Source organism: Haliaeetus leucocephalus, unplaced genomic scaffold (genome assembly GCF_000737465.1).
Source record: "Haliaeetus leucocephalus isolate CR32 unplaced genomic scaffold, Haliaeetus_leucocephalus-4.0 Scaffold228, whole genome shotgun sequence".
Taxonomy (NCBI): domain Eukaryota; kingdom Metazoa; phylum Chordata; class Aves; order Accipitriformes; family Accipitridae; genus Haliaeetus; species Haliaeetus leucocephalus.
In genome coordinates, this window is record NW_010972664.1 from 12,350,548 (window position 1) to 12,378,496 (window position 27,949).

The 27,949-nt window shown below is 45.4% G+C and overlaps 1 protein-coding gene across 1 annotated transcript; it reads right to left on the reverse strand.

Annotated features, from left to right (window-relative positions):
- Nucleotides 1-27,666, reverse strand: CD96 (CD96 molecule). The gene is made up of 14 exons (XM_010567660.1): nucleotides 27,480-27,666; nucleotides 24,065-24,490; nucleotides 20,570-20,679; nucleotides 18,879-19,101; nucleotides 14,640-14,695; nucleotides 12,284-12,374; nucleotides 11,728-11,904; nucleotides 8,836-8,880; nucleotides 7,860-7,934; nucleotides 5,139-5,213; nucleotides 3,189-3,269; nucleotides 2,462-2,551; nucleotides 1,179-1,302; nucleotides 1-109 (listed from the first exon to the last, which is right to left on the reverse strand). The coding sequence occupies exons 1-14, from the start codon at nucleotides 27,664-27,666 to the stop codon at nucleotides 1-3; spliced, it is 1,869 nt and encodes a 622-aa protein (XP_010565962.1).
- Between the last annotated feature and the right edge of the window lie 283 nt (nucleotides 27,667-27,949).

Consider the following 27,949-nt stretch of genomic DNA (forward strand, 5'->3'; position numbering starts at 1 on the left):
TTACAGGTTTTCCAGTTCATGGCAGGATGGGGGAGTCCCATCAGACTCCACCATGGAGGTGTACTTTATCGGAGGTGGTGGTGGCTTGAAAGATGGAGGTCTGTTCATACTGAAATAGAAGAGAAAAAATCTGCTGTCACACAAAAGCCGTATAAAAAACTGTTACAAAACGTTCGCAGGAGGAGGTAGATAGAGGCTAAGTCATTATAAGAGCACCTGACATTTGCTCTTACGTGCTGCAACTTCCCTGTTTCTGTTCTACAGCTCCAGTGCACCTCCTGGTATTCATTTGGCTTTCTGGGCTCCCACCTCACAATTTTACTTTATTAGCACTTTAAAAGAACAGATCTTGGTCCTGGTGAACCATTCAAAACCCATGCAGTGATCTTTTGCTCACACTGCTCTGTGAAGGTATATTTAAAGACTCATAACTTTTTTTGGTGTCTATTTATAGGCCAAGATAAAGAAAGGTCCCATCCCAAATCAGTGAAAAAAATCAATCCCATTTTTACCTTCGATATACAGGATTTGCAGTCATGTCTCAAAAGGGTTTTCTAGAACAGTGAATGATTCATTATCACCATGATTTTTCAAACATTTTAGCAATGTTAGTAAGATTAAAAATAATTGGCTCTTAGATACTGCTTTCATCAGTAGATCTCCGAGTGTTTTAGTAGGGAATTAAACTTTGGTAATAATTACAAACTCAGTGCTTATTTGACTGGGATTAAGTTTCAGGTAGCCTACTTTCACATATATTATTCACAACTCAAATAAAGTTGCCCTAGAAGTACAATTTCATTAAAACGTGTCCGCAAGTAACCATGCAAAATGAGAGAGCAAAAGCAGCTGGCAGGGAGGCTAATAGAAGTGGGGGGCTCTGGGGAAAAAAATTGACTTGTATTCTTCCCTCACACCCCAAAGCCGCACCACAGCTCTTTTTTTAAAGTTTATTTTATAGATAACCCACAGAACAGATGAAAGGACTGAGAACACTCCACATTTCATACTGCTGTATGAAAAAAAAAAAAAAGGCATTAGCAATCCATGTACTTAAAGGCCTTGTGCACTGTGGGTAGTCTCAAATGAAAATGTGTAAATCCAAACAGCTAAGTTTGAGTTTGTGCTGTCTTCCGTGCCACCCCTCCCGCCCCTGCGTTCCCCTCCCTAGTACTTACATCTCTTTCTGGTACTGACACCATTTCCTGATGCCTAAAGCTATTAGAAAACTGCAGAAGAGGAGCAGGACGGCTACCACTGTTGGCCAAGGGAAGCGACTGTCTTTCGCGTTCCTCACACCACCTGGAAGGGACATAGGAGATAGAGCTCAGCCGAATGCCCTCAGAGAAGAGGGAAATCTGGGCTTGCTGCCTGTGGCTCGCCGCTCCCCCCTCCAGGCACAGCGCTGGTGACTACCCAGCCCCAAATCAACACCGGACGGCCAGGTTCCCAGGCTGAGGATCCCAAACTCTGAGCATTGCAGCTCTGATTTATGGACTTAACCCACTTTTGTTCTGACTAGGTTTGCGGGCTGATTTCAGCCACCCCTCGGTTCACATGACGGGATTATTCAGGCACAGCTGGGCAAGCGTTTCATCTGAAAACCATTGGTTTTCTCTGTTCCCCCGTAAGCTTCTCTGAGAAGAGGAAGCATCTTGTGATGCAGCTGGGCACAGCTGCCTGCCCCTGCCCTCCTTCCCACCGGCTTATTTTTCATGCCACCGACACCAAATCCTGCCAAAACATCTGGCCAGGGGTGCAGCCGCCTCTTGGGGTGGGCTCTCGTTGGCGGCGCAGCATCGCAGCCTCAGCCCGGCTGCCTCTCCCCACCATGGTGCGGGGATCCCCCCAGTGCCCCCTTCTGCGCAGCCACCCTTGGGGGTGCTGGCAGCTGAAAGAGGTGCCCTCGGGGTCCCGGCTGTGGGGAGGAAGGAGAGGAAGAGCACGGTCCTCCTCCAGCTGCCGCGGAGGGTTCAGCAGTGGGCTGGGTGCCAGAGATGGCTGGAGCACAAGAGTCACTGGGCGATACCGCCTCGGTGTCACCTCCCGTTGTGCTGGTGTCGCAACCCTTTGCGAGGTTGGTCCTACCGGTACGTCACCCAGCCGGGGTCTTACCCACGGTGGCAGCCAGCGCCGCGGCCGGGCACCAAGTCCACCATGTTGCATGAGCCGTGAGTGGCCCCCGGGGCACAGGAGTGTGACCGGCCAAATTTTGCTGCTGGAAGAAAACATGCACCGGGGTGTTGCTTGTGGATGCAGGGAGAAGGCAAGAATGCCAAAAGCCTGCGACAACCCGTGGTGTGGGGACACAGCAGCCGTGACTCCTGTTTTCATCTCTTTTCCCTTTTTTTTAACTTCCCTGGTCAAATGTACATGGTGCTCCGGGTTTCATACCTCTCTGCTTTTCTTGCTTACTGCAACAGCACACTGAAAGAAGAGGATTTGTAGGATAATGTCTCACCAGTACTATTGAGCAGACTGCTGGTAGTAAAGAAATCTTTCCCTCTGGTAACTGAAATTGGCTGGTCTGTGACACTGAAGGACAGGTTACCTAAAAAGATATGGGCACATAACATTTTTCGTAACTTATTTGGTTTTTTTTTTAATGAAGGTTGTGGTTTGAAGCTACTGTTATTCACCCTGCTGAAGACTGGAAATCAAATTCCAGAATCAGGGTGTCGAAATTCACTTGGCAAGGCACCTACATTTTTGGCCTGCAAGCCAGTGTTAGACAAAAAATGTGCTTTTATCAAAATAAAGACTATTAGAAGACAGACAGACAGACTATTAGAAAACACCTATTAAGATGTTGCAGCAAGCCAGCATTGAGCTGCACAGCAGTCTGGAAGAATGATAAGCTTTTTACCTCTTTGATGGTAATGAAAAAGCTAAAGATATTAAGTGGCTTAGCAGCAACACAAAGAATCTGCCTCTGCTGTGACGGAGTGAAACCTCAGTCTCCTCTGTCAAGTACCGTGCCTGAACCACAAAAATCATCTTTCATCTGTTTGTAGACAGATATTTTCCCTTTCCTAATACAGCTAAGCTACCTATGTTTAAGATCAGAACTGCCTAAGGATACATTCCTGTTTTTTCTAGCCACCTCCATGTTCGTGTCTTCCGAAATAATAGCTAAAATATGCGACTAGACAATGGCACAGCGTTTACAGAGCTGCCACGGCACTTACGATACACCAGAGTTGTATTCTCAGAGGAGCGCGTGGCATTCCTGAGGCTTTGCAGGGATTTGGTGGTGGAATCGTTCAAATCTGTACAAAAAGAAATAATATCCTTCAATTATCTTACAAGCCTGTACGTGACTCCTCCATTAGGCTCAACTGCGGCTATTTTATATCCTTCATTTTTCTCTGATGCAAACAACAAACGAAATAACAGAGATACCTGAAAGTCTCTAGTATAATTGCTGATTTATAAATCCAAGAAAAAAAATCCACTGTTTGAATGATGTAAATGAGTAACCAGACAGAGCCAGGAAAATCTCTTTCTTAAGAGATGCCGGTTCTGACTGAAATTGAGCACTCAAGTATATATATATATATATATATATATATATATATCTGGATGGATGTATGTATGTATGCATTAAAAAGCCCTACCAAAATCAGTCCAATTTTACGGCACTCTAAAAATTTACAGAGAGTTTTGGACATTAATTCAATTAGTTCTTCTTTTCTAGTTGTTTATTAGGTTTTTAATTTTATGGGGATAAGCATGGTAGATCTGGCATTTTAAAAAGTTATATATTAAAAAAAAGGTATACACTCAGAGACCCCGCAGCGCTGTGCTTTACACAGCATGCTGCCGAGCACTACTTATTATTATTTACGTAATGGCTTGTGTTGGAGCCTCCAAGCATTGAACCGATAATGGTAATCCCTGTTGTACAAGCCCGGTGGCCCTGGGAGGGCACAGGGACACACACTGGTATGCCTCAGTGGGTACACCGGTGCCCGTGTACTCTGAAATTGCCCTCAATTACAGCTGTGGGACTGAAGACCCTTCGAGGCCGTGCCTCAGCTGGTGGTCAGGCAGGCACGGCTGTAGGGAAGCCGACAAGTGGTGCAACGCACGGTACCTCCTGCAACTAGTAGTAGAATTCAGCATGCTTTTAGCAAAATTTTTTTTTTTAGCAAAAAAACCCATCAAGCTGTGCAAGAGCGGGATTGTGAAGCATTAGAAGTTGTCACAAGGTTTCGGTCTAAATGCGTGGTTGGGGGTTATACGTGAGTAAATAAGCACCAGAGTGCTGCCAAAAATATATCCAGAAAATGGAAAGCGGCTGCTATGTTTGTGCTTCAGCCAAAAGATGACTGCCATACAAATGCAAAAGTGCATTGACAGGTCCTGCCTGTTCTGGAAGCACAAAGATAAACCAAGATGTTAAAAAAGAAAGTCACTTCTGGCTTTCTGCTGCTACCACCCCTAGGTTTTTTTTTAATTGATTTATTGATCTTTAATGAGGCTGCCTTTCAATGTTCTATTAGCCAGCCTTTATTGCCCCACATTATCTTATTATTTCATTGCTGCTCTGTGCTTTTATATAGCTTCTCCAGTAATTTATTTCATCTATAAACTAACCTCAGTACTCACTACATTTGCCTAGCAACTCTCTCAATTTTAATATTATTAAATTAAATATGCCTAATAAAACCAGGATACTCAAATGTTTTTTTGTTCCTCTTTCGCTGCTGCAAATCCTTGATGGCTTGGAAGACTCAAGCCTTTATCTTCTAACTCAGTGCAACTCAACAGGAGAATTCTTCGGTGAAGTATTGAAAAGCTGGTACAGATTACACCACCTGACTTTTGGCCTCTGCTCGGACACAACTCTTCCATGTTTAGTAGTAGTTTTGCATGGCAGTGTGATGACTATCAACTAGCAGCTGAAAATAAGCACCGCAGAGCTAATGTTCTTGGCAAAGGCGTCACAAACTGAGGACCACGTAGAGCTGAGTACCTGCTGCTGCGCTTTTTGCCAGACACTCCAGATCGCTGCAGATTTGCAACCCAACACTTGCTAAGTTGGTGCCACATTTGCACCTTGCAACACCCAAAATGGGCTTCATAATTCCCCTGTTGCAGTCCTACGAAGCAAAGGAAACGCATCATCTACTCACGAGCGGTTGTCAAACTCTCACTGAATGCTGTGGGGCTGGTATAGCTTTTCACCTCTGCAGTAGAAATCAGCGCTCCTGCTGAAAAACACACAAGCTTGTGAAAATTGCTGTAGAGGACCATATCGCTCGTTTTTCATTTCTCCCTCTTTCTTCCCAGTTTCCTCACTAACGAGGTCAAACAGTTGTAACCTACTACTTGAGGTGCTGGCTTCCCTCAGACAAGCACGACACAGCTCTGTGTCTGGTTTGAAAGTCTGTCACAAGCGAGAAACTCAAGAGGAGTTTGGTGAGATGGATGAATAATCTTTGAGAAAACACATGGGGCATTTAAGCATGCATTTTTGAATTTCAGCTGAGTTTCAGCTGAAGCTCAGTAGTTCCAAGTGCACTGGCTTGTTTCGACCTGAAGCCAGTAGGGTGATGAACAAACACACATAAATCAGCATTTAGACAGGGTTTCACCAGCTCCAATGAGACAAAACTGTTTTCCCAACTAGCAAAGAGAAGTTTTGAAGAAGTTAGTGTACAGGAGTCACACCTGCATTGCCTGGTGCCAAATGCCAACTTATTTAACATTTTCCTTTAATCTTTTTTTGAAGTGCTAAGTATTCTAGCACTTAACTAGCTATTTATCTGATATTCAAACACAGGCAGATGGTAGCTAGCAAGTAGACCTCTATTTTCCCAAGAGGACTATTTCACATCTACTAAAAAGAGTCCGTCTTTCCTAACACCTGCCTCACTTTTTGAAAAGTATCATTAAGCTATCTGAACAAATCTGAGAAGGTGAAATGTAGCTGTAACCCAGCACTCAAAGCCTGAGCATCTCTGGGCTCAGAGATGGAGCTATCGTGGAAGCTAAGCAAAGACTAGGCTGCGGTTTTAACAGCCTTGCTTCTGTCTCTCCTCCTCCTTCTCCTGCCTATATCTGTGCAATCTTCCCTTATATCAATTCCCACCTGTCTCTTGGATTTTCATTAAAAACTTGCAAAATAACAGGAACTGAACCAAAGCCCTTTTTACAATGGCAGACTTGGCATCCTGACTCGGCTGCAGCCCAAAGGGTCTGCTCAAAAAGCTGGTGGTGGCACCAGCGTGGGAACCAGCAGTGAGCCAGAGAGGAGCAGCACTAATCCACGGGTGGCACACCATGACTGCCACACGTTGAGGGCATCGGTTAAAAAGCAGTTGTTTCCTGGGCTATTTACAGAAGATAAATGGCTCAACTCCAGCTTACACTATGGCTTTGATCTCGTACCTCCTCAACCAGTGAAGGTGTATGATCCAGCGAGGAGAATCCTCTCTGTTCACATTGTATATTTGTCATGAAATTGTTGAGACAGAAGGGATTTCAGTCCACTTGGACAAGCACTTCGCTGCCCCGCTGTCAGCCAGGCTCGGCAAGCGTCTCTACTTTGCGGAAGGGGAAGGCAGCAGGAGAAGCAGCGAACTTTAATTTCAGTGCCACTGCAATCTGTGTTCTTGCCCTGGCATACCTTGATCTAGCCTCTTCATGCCCCAGGGCCTTACTCTGAGTGATTCAGCTTCCAAAAACACTCTGCTAGGGCAGGATGAAGCCTTGTGTTCAGCATCTGCCTCCAGTATTAACCCCCACACTGTCCATCGCATTTCTCCTGCATCTCTGGGTAAATACCGCTATAGGCTAATGTAGGTTACTTTAAGTGAAGGTTGCAGGATTGAATTACACAGCTTAAGGAGGACGTTCAATGCCCCACAGGTTCGTGAAATCAATAAAATCTGTTGCAATCCATCTGTTTTGTTTGGGAGAACAAGGCTGCCACAAATACCAAGGGCCAAATCCACTCTTGCCGGCTGCTGCCTCAGGGGTGGATGATTTCTGAGCCAAAGCTTTGGTGCTGCTGCGGAGGGGAAGATGGCGTTTGACAACGACTTGCCACATTGCCTCTTCCTCGTGCTGTTCTGCTGCCGAAATGGGAGCGTGTGCCGTGCGCCCTGCTGACTGCTGCCGAAAACCAGCCGGTCCTGCAGGGATCAACAGCTGGGCTTCAAAATGGAAAGAGACTTTCAAGAAAAAAGTGTTCGCGGACAGGCTGCGCTGTAAGAAAACGCACTTTGCTGGGACTGGCGGGCATCAACCCTTTATTTTGGGGTCAGAAGGTTCACAGCTTCACCTGCTCTCAATTCAGGCTGCTGCCATGCTGTCGAGTGCATGCCAGCCTCCGGTGCACGTACCTCTCCCTGGGGAGGCGAGGTTAAACCCTTCCAAGTGAGGTACCCTGCCCTCCACTGGCCTCCATGTCACCAGCCCAGAGAAGAAATCATCAAGTTGAGTCATCTGCTGTAAATATTTTGTTTATCGGGGCTTTGTATTGGTACTCCGGTGCTCTAATGTTTGGGTTGCACTTTTTCTAGCTCTAATATCATTCTATTTTTGTATGATATTTAATTAAAGAGATACAAAGAATAAGTATTGTAAAAATATATACTCGATGTCTGTTCACTTGCTGAAATTAATGCATGCATCCTAAATGGAGCATTAAATAAGATAAAATCAAGACAGCATTTTCTTATATATTTATTTTTGATCTGTGGACTTCCTAGTGTGTAATGCGCTAGGAAAAGGGCTTCAGTGGACATTAAATTGTTTGCTACAAAAAAAGCAAGGTGGTTATTGTGTTTACGTATCTTTCTCCTATGTTCTTGAAGGAACAGAGAAAATGCTTTGGCTGAATTGTTTACCTTGTGTTGTGGAAGCAGGAGCCAAGCTTGCTTGACTTGTGAAATCCGGAGAGGCCAAAGATGTCGACTGGTGCTCTAAAGACAAACAGATTACACGGTATCACATTTAGTTGATAGGGTCTTTTAAAAATAACATTAATAAATCATTAAAAAACCTGGATCAAAAAGCTTGCAGCAGCTGTTATGTAAATGCAGACTCTGCAGCAGCAATCCCGCTGTTGGAGTTCAGGTTAAATGCTCAAAACACATCCCACAAATTCAAGGGGCACTCAGAGACGGCTGCCGTTATTAACGCTGACCCTTTCCTGCGGGTTAGCTGTGTGCGTTATTTATTTATGTTTTTATACACAGGGTTCAGTTTAACTGCAGTGGGGTGGATTATGCACTCGATGGGGGTGCTCCCCCAACTAGCCAGGGACTTGCCAGAAATGGTCCTGACAACGTGCGGCAGCTGTATGAGCCCAGGGGATCACCTGCTCTTGCGGGTTTTCCTCTCAATTGCTGAAGATAGTTTTATACAGTTATCCGTACGCATGCTCTGGTAAAGCGGTGTTATATATCTTATGTCATTAATGAATGGGAAGGATGCGCTACTATTGGAAAAGTGGTGGGTTTAACTTTTCTATCACATGCACCTCTCTATCATAGTAGGACAAATTTATCCCTAGTTGTATAGGGGTTTTTATTCCATTTTATAAAAAGGCAGAAATATAATATGTGATATTCAGCATGCCATTTTACATGCTGCCCTAACATGACAGTTTTAGCGGGATTTATGTCAGATCTCTTCTTGGGCAACTTCATAGCTCACAAATTGCCACCCAGCAGCACACAGGTACCGTCAGTAGCAGAACACGCTGACCTTTCCCTGACACGACTCTGGCTCTGTGTACATGACATTTAAGCAACGGTCAAGCAGAGATCCTACATATATTGACTGAGTAATAAAGAAGTCTTTTTTTTTTTTTCCCCTTACCTGAGGTAGCCACAACAGCTGATGGAAGTGCTGAATTTCCAAGGTCTATAACAAATCAAAGCAAACACTTTTACTGTAGGGTGAGAAAGGTGTTTATTCTGCTTTAGAAAAGTGCGTGATTCAAAGGTTCAAGAGTGAGAGAGTGCATCACGCTTAATTTCCAAATAATCTTTCATTGCACAACTCAGCCAAGTAGTCCATCGAGAAACATGAAGCACCTGAGGTAACTGCGCTGTGAAATCCCTAGGGAAACAAAGGTTTGGGGGAAAAAGGTATCGGAGCCCCTGGCACCTCAATTCAAAAAAACAGAAGTGACTTACATGATTTTATCCCATACAAATAGATGCACATTATTAGCAGGCATGTTGAAATAATATATGTGACCCAGTGGTGGCACCTGCATAGCTCCATCCATGAAGCACTTCAGAAACTGCAACTCTGACAGGAAATTTCAGGAACACTTTGCACTGAAAAGTGCTGACCGAGTCCTCAAAGAGGAGGAGAGGGAGTTATTCCTTGTAATTAAAGGACTGTTAACCAGCCAGCCAAGCACAGCGGAGACACCATCCTGCCCAAGCAGCATTTACGTCCCGAGTGAGAGATGTCTCACTTTTTTTTTTTTTTTTTCCCAGGAGGTCAGGCAAAGTAGCCCCTGAGTAGGTTGGGAGGAAGGATTAAATGTCCCCAAAGGGCTCCATGAAGGAGATGATCTATGAAAGCTCACACACCCCATTAAAAAAAGATTTCTGGGAAGGCAGCCAGACGGTTCCTCTGGTCAGGCATGTTGGGAGGGCGCTGGGCACGGAGAGACCTTCTGCAGATAGGAGCTTAGTGTAAGGAGGTAACCATCAACCCTCCAGCTGCTTTCCCTTGCAAGCATTTGTCCCTCCTTTGACTGTTTGGAGTGTTGCTCTTCCGTTTGCATTTCATCTTAGCCTCGTCTGTGCTAACAGGGATTTCGTCGTATCTGGCTGACATAAAAGGACTCCTTACCAAAGGTGCAGCAGGTCTAACTAAAGACCAGGGTAGTGGGGCACGTCGAGACGTGCCCAGCTGCCAGTACGTTTCTGCAGAGTGTGCAGTGTCCATCTCCAAAGGGCTTCAGCTGAGGTGTGGAGGGAACGATTTATCTGTCTGCCATAAGCTGATAATAAGACAAACTTGCAGGGGCAGAGCACAGGTTTACCAAATTTACACAAATTAAGAAACGTCCCATCAGTTCTTTAATTAGGCAAAAGTGTTGAGGATCTTGGCTGTGGACTTAAGCAGAAGGTAGAACCATTAGTAGGGCTGTTATTTTTAATTACCAGTTCAGTGCTGAAAAAGCTATATTCAAATGCCAGCTGAAATTCAGAAATAACATTGTGCCCCTCGAGGCTGGAGTTTAATTATGCTTGGGCTTAATTATGATAGATTATACCACCAAAATATCTGTTTATTGTATTTTCTCTGAAGTCATAGCTGCAGAAGGGGGTACCTTACTACTCATCCAGAACCAAGTTTGCAAAAACATTTCTCCAACAGCTTTAGGAATTTATAGGTGCACCTCTAACATAACCCAAGTTATTTTGTTCTCTAATTTATCCTACCTTCTGAAGCCATGGTGGTAAAAGCTTTGGATGAGGTTTCATTAGACTTATTGTCTGTGAAGAAAAAAAAAAGAAAGATGAAAGCAGTTCTTAAAGGTATTAAGGCTTTTGTTATAGAGGCTGAAAATTTAGTCTGGAGTTCGTGTCATACTGTGCATTAGTATGGCACCTTCACAGAACATAGCCGAGAATTAATTTAATTCTTTCATTTCTGTCACATCTAAATATATTAACATTCTTATACAGAGTGGATCTATCTTAGCATTAGCATAGCCTGCAGGCAAGAACGTAGACTGCTTTAATTGACGGCTCTCCAATTTGAATATATTTCTACAAAACTGCAAATTGGGTGAAATGAGTCATTTTGGAGAAAAATGATCTTTTATCTCCCTTACCTCCAAAGCTATATTTCTAGAGGAGTAAGCTCTGGCTTTTGATGTGGTCTTTCTTTGTGGAAAAACACACCAATAAGCATATCCACAGCCACAAGTGAACACAGCTGAGCTGCAAGTAGTCACCACGGTACGCGAAGTACCTGTGGAGGCTGCTAAGGGGCTAGCCGTTCAGTTGCATTATCTGTGCAGCAAGGAGCATGCATAGTAAAAAAAAAAAAAAAAAGACGTGTAACTATGGATTTGCACCTGAAGAGGAGGCATGCACAAGAAGGTGCTAAAGGAGATCAGTCTGCCCTTCTCGCCGGTCACCCTGCATCCTCAGAAATGCCATAAACCTCTGCACGGCCATGTCTCCTGCTTTCACCAACTACTTAGGACAGTATTTCTCCATGCTTCCCTAATCACATAGCCAATTCTTACAGTACAGGTTATAGGAGAGTTTCTCCATTGTCCAAAATGGTTGAACTGTTTCAGGGGCCTTTTGCAGGTTTCACTGAAGATGCACAACATAGCCCTGACTCTGAGGGTTTGATTTTCCAGAGAGCTGCATTGCACATATGCAGACTTTCTGCCAGGAGCACTCAGTGAGAAGCACATGATTATAATAGCTCACTGGTGCCATGTGGCTAAGCTAGTGTATTTTTGGGTATGGGAAGTGCAGCAAATTACTGCCTAAACATACAGCAAGAATCTTATGTTTGTGCAGGAGTTTCTTAGCTCATTTAGAGGCTTAAGCAAAGACTTGAACTAAAAAACCTGTCAGAAAGTTCAAGCTGTGTGATGAACTTGTACAATAAAGCTTCCATGCTCTTGGCGTTTCTTCAGTATTTTAAATAGCAGAGAATACGTGTGTCTGGTATTCTTAATGTTTTAACATTTCAGATGCATCCTACCTATGAAAAACCTACTGAAGGAAACAAATATTTCTTCTGATGAAATATTCCGTGTTTCATTCCCGAGGAAGGAAAACAGACATGCACATGAGAATATCTTATGTGCCTGCTGGGTCCCTTGCAACACCAGTGTTGATCTCAGCTGATAGAAACCTTCACTGTCTTGCAAGTCTTCTTGTTCAACAGCAATTTCTTGGGAAAAAAAAACAAAACAAAACAAAAAGAAAAGCTGCAAGACCCTCTCATTACACTCCAAACTATAAATCAGAACTGTGCAAAATATCGGTACTGAAAAGCAAGCTCGTACGGCTGCAGGTTTCTTTGCTGAGACGCTATCAAAGATTTGGCAAGAACAGCACGGTTATGCCAAGCCATCGTTCCCACCGCTGGCAGTTGGAGGGGACTGTGGTCATGGCTGTTCGCCAGCAGTTCCCTTTGGGGAGGCCTGAAGCTCCCCTTCACCCAGATGGATGCCTACAGGCTCCCCGTGGCAGGAGCGGATGAGCAACCACCGCTTTTTTGGGAACCGCTTCTACAGCTGCGCCATTGACCTACTGACGGGTGGCATTACCTCCGGGCTGCTCCGTCAGGCTCGCTCTGTCCACGTACCACACGAGGCTTGGCTTGGGAAACACCTTCCTCACCACGCAGCTCACGTTAGGCTATGGAGCAGTAAAAGCCAGTCGTTAGCCTCTCTCATTCCTCACCCGGCTGCTGGCTTCCAAAATCCCTAATGGACAGAGCTTATTTACTCACCATCCCCCCTGGGAAGGAAACACTCGCTTCCTCTTTATTGTGTTTCTTTCCCCCCCGTTTTTCTGGTTGCAGGCACCATTGAATGAGAGCCCAGGGACACCCCCATCACCCTGGGCCAGGTTGGGGGTGACGGGGCTCCAACGTCCTCCAGCCCTGTGCTGTGGCTGGAGAGATACAGGGTGAACCTCCACCCTCCCACCTGCAGCCCAGTGCCTCAGTGACAAACACCCACACGGAGAAACACCGGAATCTGGAATGAGCATGGTGTGTGGGGGCAGAATGAGACACCTCCTGAAAGCCGTGTAAATCCTTCCTTCGTTAGGCAGATAAAGAGAAAAATCCCATGAAGAAGACTGCCTAGCACAATATGTTGATTATACAAAATTAAGATATCTTTGTAGAGGGCACGATAGGTAAGAGGTTTCCAGAAGTCACAAGGAATTCCATGCTTTAGATGCAGTAGTCCTGGCTTTATGCCAGTTGCTCTACAAATCTGTGTCTGTGCTCAATTTAATTTCTTGTCAAGCGATAGATGGGAAGGACCTCAAAATCAAGGCTGGATGAAGGGTTGGGCACTAGCAGGGTGGGAGGTCTCATCCCCATGCTGCCTGGATATTCCCAATTTCATTTACTTAGCAGCTTATGGCACTAAGAGAAATTGCCTGGTCTGTTTAAACGAAGGGAAAAAAAAAAAAAAAAGAAAAAAGCATGTGCTACTCATGCAGCACAAAGCCCTCTTGCTCCCACTTTTGAAGAAAGTGGTTCACACATTTAGTTCAAAGCAAGCTTGATGCATTGCAGCCAGCAGAAGTCAATCATTCAGTATGAAGACTGAAACTACTCAGCTGAAACTCTTTCCTTGCCGTGGCAAATAACCTCTGAACTCATAGTGTAATTGCTTTCCCCTCTTTTAACATTCAGTTATTTTTCAGGCACTTTTAGTTCATAGTATTTTTACAAATGCTTCCTATGAAAGAAATACAAATCTGACATCCAAAGTAGATTTAAGCCCTACAAGAAAGGGTGGAAAAGAGAAGGAAAGGAGTTGGTGTTTATTTGGAGGTGAAGAATGGACAGAGGCTCTTGGAAGAGTTTCTGTTGCCTGGTCCCATGACAGCAGCACCCCTTGCTCTGCTCAACAGGGCAGTGCAGACAAAAGCCTGCAACGTCCAACACCACACCTGGAAATAGGTCACGAGGAAAATTATACCAGTTTTGCAGAACCAGCTGACACATGGCTTGTCTGAAGCAGGTGGATATGGCTAATACAAGGTTCTGCCTGCCCACAAACGCTGTTTCCAAGGAAAACTGTCTTAATTTGGGATGCTCGCAGATCAAAAGCTTCAACCTGGATGGATGCAAGAGGAAGCAAAGCGCCATAGCTAGTAGCCAGAGTGGCTTGCTAGTCAGTCATATGGGCCACGAATATGTTTTATGCCAAGTATGGGCAGTGCGGCACAGCAGACCTTTAGGTTTTGGCATTACAAAGCAAGTGATAAAACAGAAGCCCCAAAACACTTGTGTAGCTCTTCAGCTCTAAAACGGGGCCCTCAGGCTTAGATCCAGTCACTCCACTGGCATCTGACTGCTCCAGCTGAGTTCTGCCTGCAGCACGACCCATCGCACCCGACACGATCATCGCCTTTCCGTCCACACGCTGGGCCACGTGGGTGCCGAGCACCGCTCCCACAGCACCCGCTCCTCCCTGGCCCCTCGGAGCAGCATCCTGGGGAGCGGGTGACCTTCTTCAGAGAGGGATTTTAAGCAGCGTGGAAAGGGCAGCCCGAGGCTGCCGGGTGGTAACCGGCAGATGGGGAGAGAAAGGGACCATCGCAGCCCCCTGCAACATCATCAGCTCCTCACAGCCTCTCAAGTCCTGCCCCGGAGCCTTCCCTAGGGCTAACACAAAACCGGATTTTGCCTACACCATGGAGAAGCACTTAGCTAGCTCCAGTTTGTGCCCACTGAAGCAGCTCGCTGCTGTGGGGATGGGAATCGGTCAGGAGAAAGGGCACGAACGGCTGACATCAACTCATTGACTTGCTCGTCGCCCTGTGAGCTCGGTCGGTTTGGAGGTCCTGGCTACGTCTGGTTCAGCTTAGCTTGCCTGGCCCTGCAGGGGTGGCTCTGTTACGGTCACGGGCATTACTCTTTGCTCCAAAATTGCTCACCTTCTGCGTGGTGCCAGCTGAGCCCTCCTGCAGCCTAACAGAGATCTCAGGGTAGGCTGGAAAGCAAACAGAAATGTATTCGTGAAATGGATACCGAAGGTCACGGTAACAGCTTCTAATAAGGCTTAACAGCCTTGTTTCGTAAAAAGAGTGGAAATTAAATCCTACATCCACCCACACACCTAGCTAGATAAAAGCTTGCACAGCTCCAATTTGAGGTCAAGGAAGTGGTTTACAACCATATATCAGCAGCTACTACCACAAAATCCATGATGTATTTCACTGCCTATCTAAACCACTCTTGGGCAGCTTTGCTGGAGAAACGAGCTGAAACCATCACGCAGTCACGGCTCCGGCAGCAGAGCCACCCTTCCCAGGCCTGCTGAAATAAAACACTCGCCAGTCGTCGGTTCCTCAGGGCATTTGCCATCTGCAAAGGCTTTAGCCATCCCCCAAAAAGTTGATTGATTTTGGGTACCAGGTATCCACACGCTGTCACCCGGACAGATGTGTGACAGTGTCACACCACAGACGTTTCCTGCCTTGCCAGAGCTCACCTTCACATCAGAGCAGCAGATCTCCGATGACCACATCCACAACAAACGGAAACAAGTGTTTGCTTTTGTTTTCACAGCATTTTGGTTCTAGGTGCGGCTGACTGTATAGGTAAAATATACCGAGTACCGTAAGCCTCTCTAAATTGGCATTTCTAAATTAGCCATTGGGATCACTGGTTTGCAGTAATATTAACTGCCTTGTTAAGTAAGGACTGTTGAAACTGTGCTAATATATAGTAAATCTCAAAAGCCTTGGATAAATTGTTCTTCTGGCCCTGTCTGAGCCTTAAAACTGGACTGGAAACAAGTGCAACCCCTGGATTACTTAGAAGATCTGTAATTTTTTCTCCTTCCAACTTAAATGTTAATCTCTACCATTAAGATACTTTTCTTTTCTGAGCTTGTTAATTGATATAGGGCCACCTCAGTTCATTACATTCCCCTCTGAGGTGAACTGCTTAAGTTTCCCTGTTGTTTTATATAACAAATCCACCAAAGACTCTCCTGTGTTCTTTTTTTAATTTCCATTTTTCTGCCTAGTGTTACTGATGGATTATGCTTGGGAGTGACCTATATTTAATTATCATGGCCTTATGGACTTTGTGTACTTTTTGGGTGGAATTTCCTTTTTTTTTTTTTTTTTCCTACTGGGGCTTGTTGGCTTTTTTTTGTGTGGATTCTTCCTGTCAGAAGATGAATGTCTTAAGATTTCGTCCTTGTTTCTGCCTTGCCAAAATTGTAGAGATGGTAGTGGGGCTAGCAGAAGACAACTGTACTTTTTCAGATGTAAGAAAAAGTCTGGTAAACTGGATCTTCTAATCTCAGCTAAAAGTTGGCTGGGAGACTAACATCTAGTCTAGTGCCTGCTCTTCCTTTTGTTTTTTTGATGAGAATGGGTGTACTTTTTCACATCTGTATTGGATGCTGTCCTCTGCTTTCTCAGAAAACATATTTGCTGGGTAACTGTTCTGGCAGGCAGCTCTCAAGCATAGCTCTCAATGATCTAATAGATCTTTTCCATTTAACATCTCAGCCCCTGTTAACAGCTTGACATTCATTTGTCTTGCTAGGATATTTACCAATGTTTTGGGTCTAGCAGAAATTCAATATTTAGTATAGTAGTTTCTGCTGCTGAGCTTTTACTCTTACAAAAAGGAGAAATCAATTTTTGGCAAAGTTAGATGTGAAAAGGCCATCCATTTTCTCAGAAACTTGTATCTAAAAGAACTCTGTTCTAGAAAAGAAATATTTTAAAGCATTTCAGTCCAAAAGTACCCTCTTAAAAAAAGCTTTCTTGATTGAATGTCTGTTTTTACTCAACCTATCAAGACTCTCAACTTCATTGAGGGACTCGTTCATGCCTTCCCCATCCTCCCCTGCCCGGCTCTCAGTCATACCTCAAAGCATCTGTGGGGAAGTGCCACTGCTGCCCCTCAGACCTGGGCTGTCTCTGCCGTGTTTAGCCCCGGAGTCTTTGTCAGAGGGATCCTGCACAGGGAGCTTTCCCCAGGCAGCACTACCTTCCTCTCCTCCTCTTCCTCCTGCCCCTTACAGCACCGTGGTGCGCTAGCTGCCTGCCCTCCCTGCCCTTCTTTCATGCCGCTCAGCCCGTGGGGTTCGATTGCGTGAGTGTTTGGGTGAGGGGGGGATGCTGGCTTGCTGAGATGGGAAAATCTCCCCAAGCCTCAGTTGGCCTCGGTTTTCTAGCTACATCCTTTTTAATGGCCAGGATGACAGATATAACCAATATAACGTGCTGTCGACAGTGTATGCGCTTACTATCATGCTCTAGATCCTGCCCTGGCTGTTCGAGGCTGGGTCTACCTGCTAGGACATAAATGTTCATTTCTTCATTCCCCGGTCAGCTTTGGCACAAGGAACAAGAGAGGTGCTGTCATCTGAAGTGGCTGTTTGTCTGTTCCCAAATGTCAACTGGAGCTTGCTGGATTATTCTGGCCACTGTCTCTGCCTGTTCTTTGCCAGCTCCTGCCCTGCCAGCCCATGGGCTGGTGCAGGGGCGGCTCTGGACCGTCTGCTCTTGGTCTCCCCTTCCGTTGCAGCACAAGAGAGGTAAATGGAGAAAAGCTGGTATGAGGCAATCGTAAGCAGTGTGCCTTTAGCAAATGGTAACAGAAAGGAGTGAGACAGCATGCGAAATAGTTATTTTACCAGCAAAATATCAGACGTGAAGAGGCTAAGGGCACAGAAACGCACTTCCTCCAAGATCTGGACTCCATTGGCCTAGGTCTGAGAGACCTTCCTCAGCACCAACGCAAACCAGCTCTCAGGGAGCCCCTCCACCTAACCCTGCCCTCAGGACACCCGTGAGGGAGGCTGACGGGGCATAGCACCCCAGTCCAAAGCCAGCCAGCACTTACTGGGAGCATCACAGGCTGTTCACCACCAAGGGCCACGGTTGCTTTCTCTTGTTTGCCTCTCTCCCCTGTTGTACAAATATGCTGATGTGGCTGCATGCACAGACAACTACGTGTGACACAGTAATTCAGAGAATAAGTCAAATAAAGCAAACTCTTGGGCTAACAGATACACAAACCAGGGCGAAAGCATCAGCAGGGATGGAGGGGAGGGAGAGTTCAAGTATGGTGGTATACTTGAACGATTACCCAGCTAACGCTGTAGCTATTTGACAAATGTTGATTTTTAAAAGCAAGACCCATGTCTGAATCATGCAAACACAAGAGAAAATTTCAGATCATTAACTTCTATTTTTATTTCTCTTGTGTCAGTGACCAACAGGTCCCAGACACAGGTTTTGCTTTTTTTTTTAATTCTTGCTGCTCCCTGTTGAATCTTTCTTTGCATTCAGAGCATTAGCCTCTCATGGCCATGCTGTCCTCGAGCCGTGGGCTTCCTTGGGCAAGCAGCTACAGTCAAGGGACAGTTGACAGACCCACTGTTTAACACCCTTTCATTTTAGGAGCATTGGAAATATGTTTTCCAGATCCACTGCTCTATAAGCAGAAAATACAGCCCAGTTTTCAGTGGACAGCATTTTTCTGCTTCAGTTGTACCTCAGCGACTGTAGTTCCCAAGCCACTAGAAGGGGAACAGAGCAAGTAACTAAAGATGGGGAAGGCTTCCAGCATGAAATGCCAGCCCACACGTTTGCGGTACATGGGCCCTGCCACTCCTGACCAGTTTGAGACTGCCAGGCAGGACGTCATTTTCAGAACCAGAGCCTTTGGCAGCAGCTGAACACCACATGCCTTCGAGGATGCGACTCTACAACGATAGTTCCAGATCACTTCAGCTGCTTAATAAATTTTGGTCATGATTTCCTAGCTGCAGACAGCACAGTAATTTTATAACTGGGGCACAGAGATCTTCATCATCAAGGTGCATACCTGTAACCCGCAAAGTGCCCACATAAGCTTACCCATTGGGGTGAGATAGTGGCAATGTGCACGCCGGTGGTGTCGATGTATGCACAATGGATCTACTATTTTTGATGCCAGAAATTGAAGGAATGCCCTCAAATTCTTTCTAAGAACTATGGGGTTATTTACTAACATTTTAACTCATTGCAGCTGAAAAAAAACCAATGTAAATATGTATATATAAAAAAACCCTGGTGTATTTTGAAAGCTGTTGCCTTCAGAACCAGGCAGGAGTGTTACCTTTCCACGTGCAAGTAAGCGGGCAGTTGGCATGAGTCCCTTACCGAATACTCTCACGGTGGTGCTGCTCTTCTGGACTCTTTCCGGGTGGTACGCCACGTGGCAGGAAAATACCTTGCCATCATCTGTGATTTTGGTGGGGAAAATCTTTAGAGTGTAGTTCAAACCCAGGCGGACTCTTTGCCCGTCCAGCATGCTGCTGTTCCTGTACACTGCAGGACAGGAGGGCTCCTTGGTCACAAGTTCCTCTCTCCTGCCATTTTCCCCCTGTGAAAAGAGCAATCCACACAATGTGTGAAGACCAGACACCCCCCCACGCCCCAAATATTTTTGTAGACCAGCTCTATTCCCGCTATGAAAAGCTTCCCTCACACCCTTAGCATTGTGTAGTAGTAAGTGGACATTTGCAACATCTATTTTTTTCCAAATACATTCTCTCCCACAACCTCAAAACCAATAGCAGTCATCATCGTACCAATAAATATGGAGTAAATAGCTGTGTCTTGTGAGTCCTGATCTCTGTAGCCTGCAGAGAGGGCAACAGAGCTGCTTTCTCACTGCAGCAATCTTTAAGTTATGCTGAACATCCCATACCTATTAAATATGACTGAAATTCCAAGAAAATCCTTGCTCTTTTAGATTTTAAATAGTGAGAACCTGATAATAATAGCTAAAAGTCATCCTCCCTTAATGTCTGTGTGCCAGCCACCCTTAGATATAGGTGCAGCCGGCATATCCTGGACATCTGTGCCTCGGTACATATCTGCAAGCTATACTCCAAATGACGCATGGTGACCCACGTGTGTCACTGTGCTGACCTTTGGGGGTTTTTTTTGCCCTTCCTCTGCTACTTTGTAGAGTGAGCTAGCGACACTAAAAAGTAGTAAGGACAAGGATGTTCCCTACAAAAACTTTAAGAATTTTCATATTAAGAATGCCCTGCAAAGGGGAGATCTAAATAGATAATGAGCTGGGTGAGATAATCACCTTTAAGAAAACCCTCAACAGTTACAGCTCCTCGGTGACAATAGATAGAAATTAAGAGGCAAAACTCAAGGACACTACTGGCTGATACTTATCTCTACATACTGAAATTAATGCTGAAAGGTTGCATTAAAACATGCATACAAATATTTACCCAGAAAGTGAGATGCAGTACAAAAATATAACGAGCTTTATATCTCACAGCAAATTGCTTAAAAATAGTTTTTATGTGGTTAGCTAGATAACTGGGTTTGCATGTCTTTGGTGTGCATCTGTGACACAGAGGTTAACAAAACCAAAAACATTAGAGTCAGCCCCCCTTTTTTTTTCTATTTCAAGGCGGCCTGATATCTCACTACCTTATGCTGTAACCGTGTACTTTTCAGAGATACTAAAGCTTCACTACAGCAAAAATCCCTAAGAAATCCAACACAAGGAATATTTCAGTTCTGTTACATTTGCTAAGTTTTTTGCCACTTTCCACGGACCTGCTCAACATGTACTCCTGAAAAAATAAAAACAATTAAGATGGAATTTCCCCTCTTTGTTTCTTCCACAGCTATTGTTTGTGGTGTCTATGTTGCAAAACCATGTTTGTACTTTTTCCCTTTATTATCACAGTTCAACACGACCGATACTTTTTGTTTAGCAGATTCTGCAGGACACAGTAAAGTCCAACATTTCTATTTCAACCTGTAAAAATACCCTGTAGTTCCTTCTGAAGCTTGTACCTGAGATGAAGAACACTTACCACTAGCCACTTCAAAGGATAATTGGACAAATTTTCTGAGGTCGTGTCCTCAACGCATGGAATTTCTAAAGTCTGGTTTAACTGCACTTCCTTCACGTAGTGCTGCTCCTCTTTTATCATTGCAACAACGATGACAAAAAAAAGCCCAAGAAGGAAAATCAGAAACATGATGTTCATTCTGCTTTAAAAACCAATGCTGACTAGTCTTCTGTTCAAGGAACAGGCACTTTTTTGATTAGAAGGGAACTGTAATTTTCAACCATTACCGATAGACACTTTTGTTACGTGAAAGCCCTGCATCTGATTCTAGATGCAGTTTCATGACTCTAATTCACAGCTTTACCTGAATTTTTGGGCAATTCATACAAACCTTTGCTTAACTGCAGGATCAAGATGTCTCCTTTTGGAGCTGAGAATAATTTGAAGCTTCAATTTTTCCCTTACAATTTTCTTCTGCGGCAATAAACCTTCACATCAATTTTGCACACCTATATTTCCTTTTCTCTGAAGATAACCGCAGACCTTCTTTTCACTAAGCAAGGTGTTCAGCATGTCAAGCAGGTTAAGATTAACCCCGTTTTTCAGTGTAAATGCCCCTTTTGTTATTGTCTAACCTGCCCGCTACCAGAAGCAGAGAGCCTGTCCCTCTTTCCTTTGTTATCAATTTAAAAAAGCATTTTGGCATCTCCTACCCTACTCATTCCCCCTCCAGGGCTCTAGTCCACCTGCAGAAGGGCAAAGTGATGCAGCGAGCAGAGCACAGCCGTGGTCCGAACAGACCTGCCTTCCCTCTCCCCTGTAGGCAGGCACGAGCCCACGCTGCGGGGAAACTCTTGAACTTAGTTCCTCTGGTAGCTCTGGCTTGCGTGTTGAGATAGAATAGTTGTATATTTTACTCTTTTTTTTTTTATCTTGAGGGGCGGGAGAATATCTAGCAGTCCCAGACTGTTATGTTATTTAGCAGTGGGGACTTTCTGGTGACTGTAACTTCCTTTATGTCTGGCGCCCAAGCACGGAGTGGCAGTGCCAGCATGCAGCCTGTGCCGCAGGGACGTGACGAAAGGCAGCGCCCGGAGTGGTGCCCAGGAGACCCAGCAGCAGAAGCAGCTTGTCTCCGCTCTCCACCAGAGCAAAGCAGCCGAGGAGCCAGCGACCACGATGGGACGCAGAGTGCACAAGCCCTAAAGGGGCTGGATAGTGCAGAACAGGTTAAAGAAAGGGCAAAGGAAGCAAATCTAGAGCTTCGCTGGGAAGAAAACCATATAGGAGGCTTTGCTGGGACAAGCTGCCATGCAAAAGTGCCATGCAGCGTACGAGAAGTACGAAGATGAGTAGTCGTCCCGGGAGCTCAGCCTGCAAACGGCCTCTGCCTGTTCTCACAGTCGTGTTCTCAGAGCTGCTCTGTTTCCGCCCCCGTCTTTGATTCTCATCTCCATTAACAGCCTGTTGGCTAAGGCCCTCCATGTTTGTCAGTCCTACATAGGCCTGCTGCTCTGCAGGCTTTTTGCCGTACCTACAAGTTGACTCCGTTTGGATTCACTTTGCTTTGATGTAGTTGGGAGCTGTACTTCATTAATGACTAGGACCCTTCTCCATCCCACTTGTAGGCTGGATTAAGGTCTTTTGCCTTCTATTGAGTGGAGGTGGTTCATTGCAAAAGATCTGGTTACCTTAAAATACAAATCTGCAAGAGGTATGTTGCAAACTGCATTTTTTAATTCTCTCTAGCAAGGAGGTTATCAGTAGCACAGCTTGCTACATCATGCAGTTGCTGCAAAAAGGCACAATGATGCTGATATGAACGAGAGCTGCCCATGTTTAACATGTAGATATCAATAACGGCATTGAACATGCCAGTATCAACCAAGGGCACCAGCAAGAGAAAAGGAGCAATGCTTGATTAGCACTATTACTGTGTTAAGGAAGAGATAGAGAAAAATCGCATGAACAGAAGCATGGGAGCCTTTTACGCTGTTACCAGCACTGTTTGTACCTCACTGCTCCCCACTTGATCCAGCCCCTCTGCCCTATGAAGCACAGGAAAATTCCCAAAGGGGAGCCTACTGCAGCACACGCAGGTAAAGTGGCAGCTTCGTCCTTGACACAGTTATCCAGCATGTACTGTTTAAACACACCCATCCTCTGTGGACTGCGCAGAGACGCTGGCTCTAATTTTGCCTCTGTAAGTTCATCAGGGCAGGCAGGTGCTGCTGGGTTGCCCCTGAGGTGTGCCTCTGGGATAACACCACCAAAACGCTTGGAGCTTGAGGCCGTCAGGGAGCAAGGCAGCGGCTTGGGTTAAATGTTGCTGTGTAGGAGTCTTGCACAGGACCTCCTCCTGCTGCAGGACCAGTGGGATCCAGCATGGGGACCAACATCCCTCCTGCCACCAGTCTGGCCTCACGATGCAGGCCAAAGAGGCGGTGGGAGTTCTGCTGCCCTCTGCTCCCCCTGCCATCCCCTGCGCTCACCACGCTCCTAACCCTTGAACACGTGCTGCATCTACAGCCCCCGGCACAAGCAGGGCAAGCATGTTGGCCTTGTAGCTCTGAACTGAATCCGTGCCAGGTTTGTTGCATTTACTTCATTCTTGGCTTGTTAACAGAAACCTGGGTCAGGAAGAGGTTTCTGGTGTCAGCAAATCCAGTGCCCCATGTGCACACCAACACGCTTGCCCAATGTCCCCCCCCAGCTCCATCTTCACAGCAGTTTGGGCTTTTGCCCTCACTGCTGGCATTAAACAGATGTTCCCAAAATTGCTGCACTAATGGTTGCCACTATTGTTTAGTTTGTAGTCAAATCCATTCATGTCCATTTAAATCCGTTTGTTCCTTTGCCAGGATAATTTAAATATCCTGCCCGGAGTCCCCACTCTCCCCTGAGGCTTACTTTCCAAGAGCAGTCATGCTGTTTTCCAGCTTCCTTTTGGCTGACAGAAGCAGCCAAGTCTCCATTCCTGTGATTGTCCTAAACAATCCCCCACTTTGCTCCGGTTTATTTTTGACGGTGGGGACACACATCCCTCCACTGAGCTAACGCTCAGCACACCCTGCAGATGCCAGCCCTCAGCCTCAACCAGACAAGGGAGTTTTCTCTTTCTCATGCCCAGTGCTGCGTGCCACAGCAGCAGCACAGCGTGGTTTGGCGATCCAGCAGCCTCCATCCCACCATATCCTGAGCCGCTCATCCAGTCTTCTCCGCAGCAAGTTTCTCCAAAACAAAAATGTGGAAACCACCCATCTCACCACCTTTTTTGCCTTCCTATCTAACTTTGTATTTCTCCAGACAAACAAGGTTTCCTAATCACGAGCTGGATAACAGCAGCTACAGAGTGCCTGGTAAATAGGAAACTGTGTAGGTGGCAGCATTCAGTGGCATCATTGCAAAGCCCAAACAAGTCACCATCACCGACCAAGAACAGTTAATCTATCCTGATATTCTCCCCACCCCCACTCCCCATTACGAGAAAGCAACATCTCATTCGTAATCACTTACCTTCTGCCTTGACAAGAAGTTGAATTTTTGCAGCCTTTGTCCCACATGGGTAAGTGGCAAAACTGCACTCGTACTGCCCGCTGAGGGAGACGGTAACGTTTTTCAGGTGCAGAGCCCACCGATTGCACTCAGACTTGGCATTTGGATCACGGAAACACAAAGCCTCTGTAGCATCCCAGTCGCAGCACTTCCTCATGCTGAAGGACACTGAAAAGTTGTAAGAGGCTTCAGGAAAGGTGAAGTAGTGGGTGCCATAAACAGGGTGATAAACAGCTATTCTGGTAAGCTGGTTGTCATCGGTCTTGGACCACTGAGTCTGTATTATGTAGGTGGTGTGTCGTTTTGGGAAGCTGCACACCAGGGTCACGTCAGCACCTGGCAAAGCACGAACCACTTCTGTTTGTGTAATGACGTCTTCAGGCTGGCCTTAAAAACAAACGGGACAGTTTTCAGTGTAAGTCATGTTTAAACAAAGCTTTCTACTAAGGCATCTTTGACATGATTTGGTGCCTTAGCCATAGACAACTATGAATACCCTACAACTGTAACAACAGGCTTTCCAGTGGGGAGCTTTACAGCAGATCTCCACCAGTACAAACCATGGAAAGAGAACTGGGAGAGCAGACACACGCTTGTCTGGAAGAGGGCAGGCAGCTCCCATCACGCTCACGGGAGTGAAACGGGAGCTCCAAGGGCCTCTGTGAAAATGGAAATCTTTCAAGTGATATAAATAAAGCAGAAGCTGGGCCTGGTTATTCCCCAGCTCTTTTTGCAAGAACAAATGAGTTATCCTTGCTGGCTAATTCTGCTCTGCACTGTTCCCCCCTGCCCATTGCAATTGCCTTCGCTGCTTCAACAGAGAAAGCTGCTCTTTTACCTCCACGTTATTAAACAGATCCTGCATGGCCTAAATGAGTATCTGCTTCAGTGTCAGAGTGAGATGCCCTGGTATGTATAGTTTCTGCCTCAATTAATTTCATAAAGCATGTTGGCAGTCCTTAGCGTGCCATATAAAGGAGTAATGGATTGGTGAAATGAAGGGGCTTTCAACGGGAGCCTGTGCTGCTTGGTTTTGCTGCTGCTGTAGTAAAATTGGTTTTTCTTCCTTTCTCCCTCCTATGAACAAGATTCTCACAGTCCCCAAACCCCTATATACAGGGCACTGACAAACTCAAGGAGATGAAAAATTTATGGATGGGGGAGTCGTAGTGAGACAAGTAATCAATCACACCCACAGAGCCATACACAAAAAGACCTTTTTTCAAAAGGGTGTGCAGGAACCCAGAAAAAAAGAGTTTGTGCCAATGTTCTTAGGTAGGCACTCGTTGCCTCCCATCTCCATTGGATTTTATCCTCCCTGTGGATCAAAACACCACTGAAAATTTGTTTTGGGAACTTGCCCCGCAGCCCCACCAGCCATACCACTGACTCCTCACGGCAGCAAGTGCACACTGCTCACCTTCTTTACCTGAAAAAAGCCGGTACCAATTTCTTTGCTTTGACGTGTGTTCTGCCGTGTGGTACAGGGCTCCGGGGCGCCTGAGCCAGGGGTTGCCCTGCCAGGGGCCAGGCGGTCTCGACGGTGCCCCACGCTCTGCCGGCTCAGCCGGGAGCCAGAGAGGGACCCTGCGCACCCACAGCTCTGGTTTGACAGGGAAGAAGACCAAGGGCAGAGTCCCACGTCCCCGCAGAGCTGGCTGAGATTTAGTACCAAACCACTGAAGGGTGACACGAACACGTAGAGACTAGGTGCGTGGTGAACAAAGCTACTGAATGGCCATGGCCCACAGTCTCTGTTTTTTATTGCTGTGCATGCTCTGTTCATCTTTTAATTGACTTCCAAGAGAGGGGATGACATAAGAGGGTAAATAAAAATAAGCTTGAGTGACAAGTGCTGTGAGACAAATTACTGGAAACTATTTTTGTCGGTCCAAGGAGCTTATTATAGCAAATGCTTACTGATTTCACTGTAAGTTTTTCATCAGTAAATGTTAAGTAAAAAGCTATTAGCAATCTTGCGATCAGACTAGCAGGCAAGGGACACCTAGCAAGTTATCTCTCATACTCATACTGATACATTAGGTCAAAGGGCCATGTAAAGAATGCCTACCAAGAATTACTTGAATATTTTATTTTAAGGTGAAAAATTACATATGTAGAAACAGCATTTTAATTTGTGTTGCTTGTTAGTGGCCTGGCACTTTAGGTTACTTTAACTGAACCCTTTCATGCAAAAGTATTCTTATCTTTTAGTTAGCATCTCAACATAATTAGTCTCATTTTATGCCAACTTCATTCTTCCAAATCAAATGCTCTCCATTAGCTCATACTTGTGCTCTATTTGAAATTTAATGGAGTAACTCCCAGACATTTAGATGTCTGATCTCCACAAAGGGCATGGTGGTATGCACTTTCACCTTTGAGAGACTTCAGTGAGGATTTCATCCTTGGGGAAAAAAACCAACAATCCTATTTTTTCCTAAACAGTATTGCTTTCCTGCATGTGCGTGTCTTGAGGCTTCTAGTTCTTTCTTTGCATTTTAGAACTTTTATTTTCTATGAATACACATATGAAATATTTTCCTTTCTTTTACCATCCAGTTTGCCTCAGTGATGTAGAAAATAGGAAGAGCCTATGCCAGATTTTGAGATGCATCTTACCATGCTGATCAAATACATGAACTTTTTCCTTTCTTAACTGGAAAAAGGCTTATCCCACAAAATTCTTCTTCCTAGCTGGTAATAAGTACTCCTGCATTCAGCATGGTCAGCCTGTTGGGGGGGGGTAGGGTGGGTGGAGGGGTTTGTGAGCATCAGGCTTTTTCTTGGTTTTACTCAGATTGTTTTTGGTTTAAACTCCCTCTGATGGGGATACAGTTCTCCTTACTCAACTTTTCTGAAAGTTTTACTCCCAATGACAAAGTTGTTTCTCAAGCCTTTAATGCAGCACGTAGGGCTGGGTGGGGAAGAGGAAGGGAAGAATCTATTTAAAGGGTTGCAGCTGTACAATTTATCCTTGCCTTTAAGTGTTTCAACTCTTCCTCTCTACGTACACAGGCGTGTGTGTGTGAGAGAGAGATATTTTATTTACTCTTCGAAAGCAGTTTTTCTTTTTGCCCGTTGGAGATGAGCACATGTTGCCCTAAATACAAGTGAGCTCATCTCAGTGATTATTCTGGTGAAAACAGGTTAGGCATTTTGAATAAACTAATCTGCTAGGCGGCTCAAGCCATTTACTCCTTACTAGCTGCACATTATAACTAGGTTATTAGAAAGTTGTCGGGAAATAGAAAATCGTTACCAGTAGCTACAGCTTGCCCTAGTGAGACACACTAAGCCCAGCCTGCAGATGCCACCCTGCCCCTCGCCACCCTCCATCATAATCTGAGCCAAGGCATCCCACTGACGTGCTTACCTGCAACGCTGGGCACCGAGAGCAAACAAAAGAGGGAGAAGAGCCACCTCTTTTCCATCTTCACTGGATGAAGTTTTGGTAAATACGTAGCTCTCTTGGCCTGCTCTCGGCAGTGTCTCGGAAAAGGAAGTTGAAATGGTCTGCCCTGTGCAGACAGGCAGATGTGCAACATAGTCACGCTCATCATTTTCGCGTGACTTCAAAGAAATGCTTCATTAAATGTGAAAGCCTCAGTTTCCTGCCAGAGTGATAACATTAGTACATTTTGTGAAACCTTTATGTTGAAAATGCTACCTATACTGTAAGCCCAAGTTGAAGACCATTTTCTTTTTTCCTCTGTCTTTTCAGACAAACTCAGAGTAAGCAGTTTACTGGTTTACACTCTCTCAAAACCTTGTCAGTTATCTAAGGTTGACTATATGGTACATGATGTACAAAAAAGCTGACTTTTTTTTCCATTGCTTCATTTC

Excerpts from the sequence above, each read along its gene's own strand:
- CD96 (XM_010567660.1), bottom strand. The coding sequence starts at position 27,666 with ATGATGAGCGTGACTATGTTGCACATCTGCCTGTCTGCACAGGGCAGA. Across the intron at positions 8,881-11,727 it reads AGAAATATTTGTTTCCTTCA|ACCTTGGAAATTCAGCACTT; the intron begins GTAGGTTTTTCA and ends GATTTGTTATAG. Across the intron at positions 1,303-2,461 it reads CAGTCTGCTCAATAGTACTG|GTGGTGTGAGGAACGCGAAA; the intron begins GTGAGACATTAT and ends TGTCCCTTCCAG.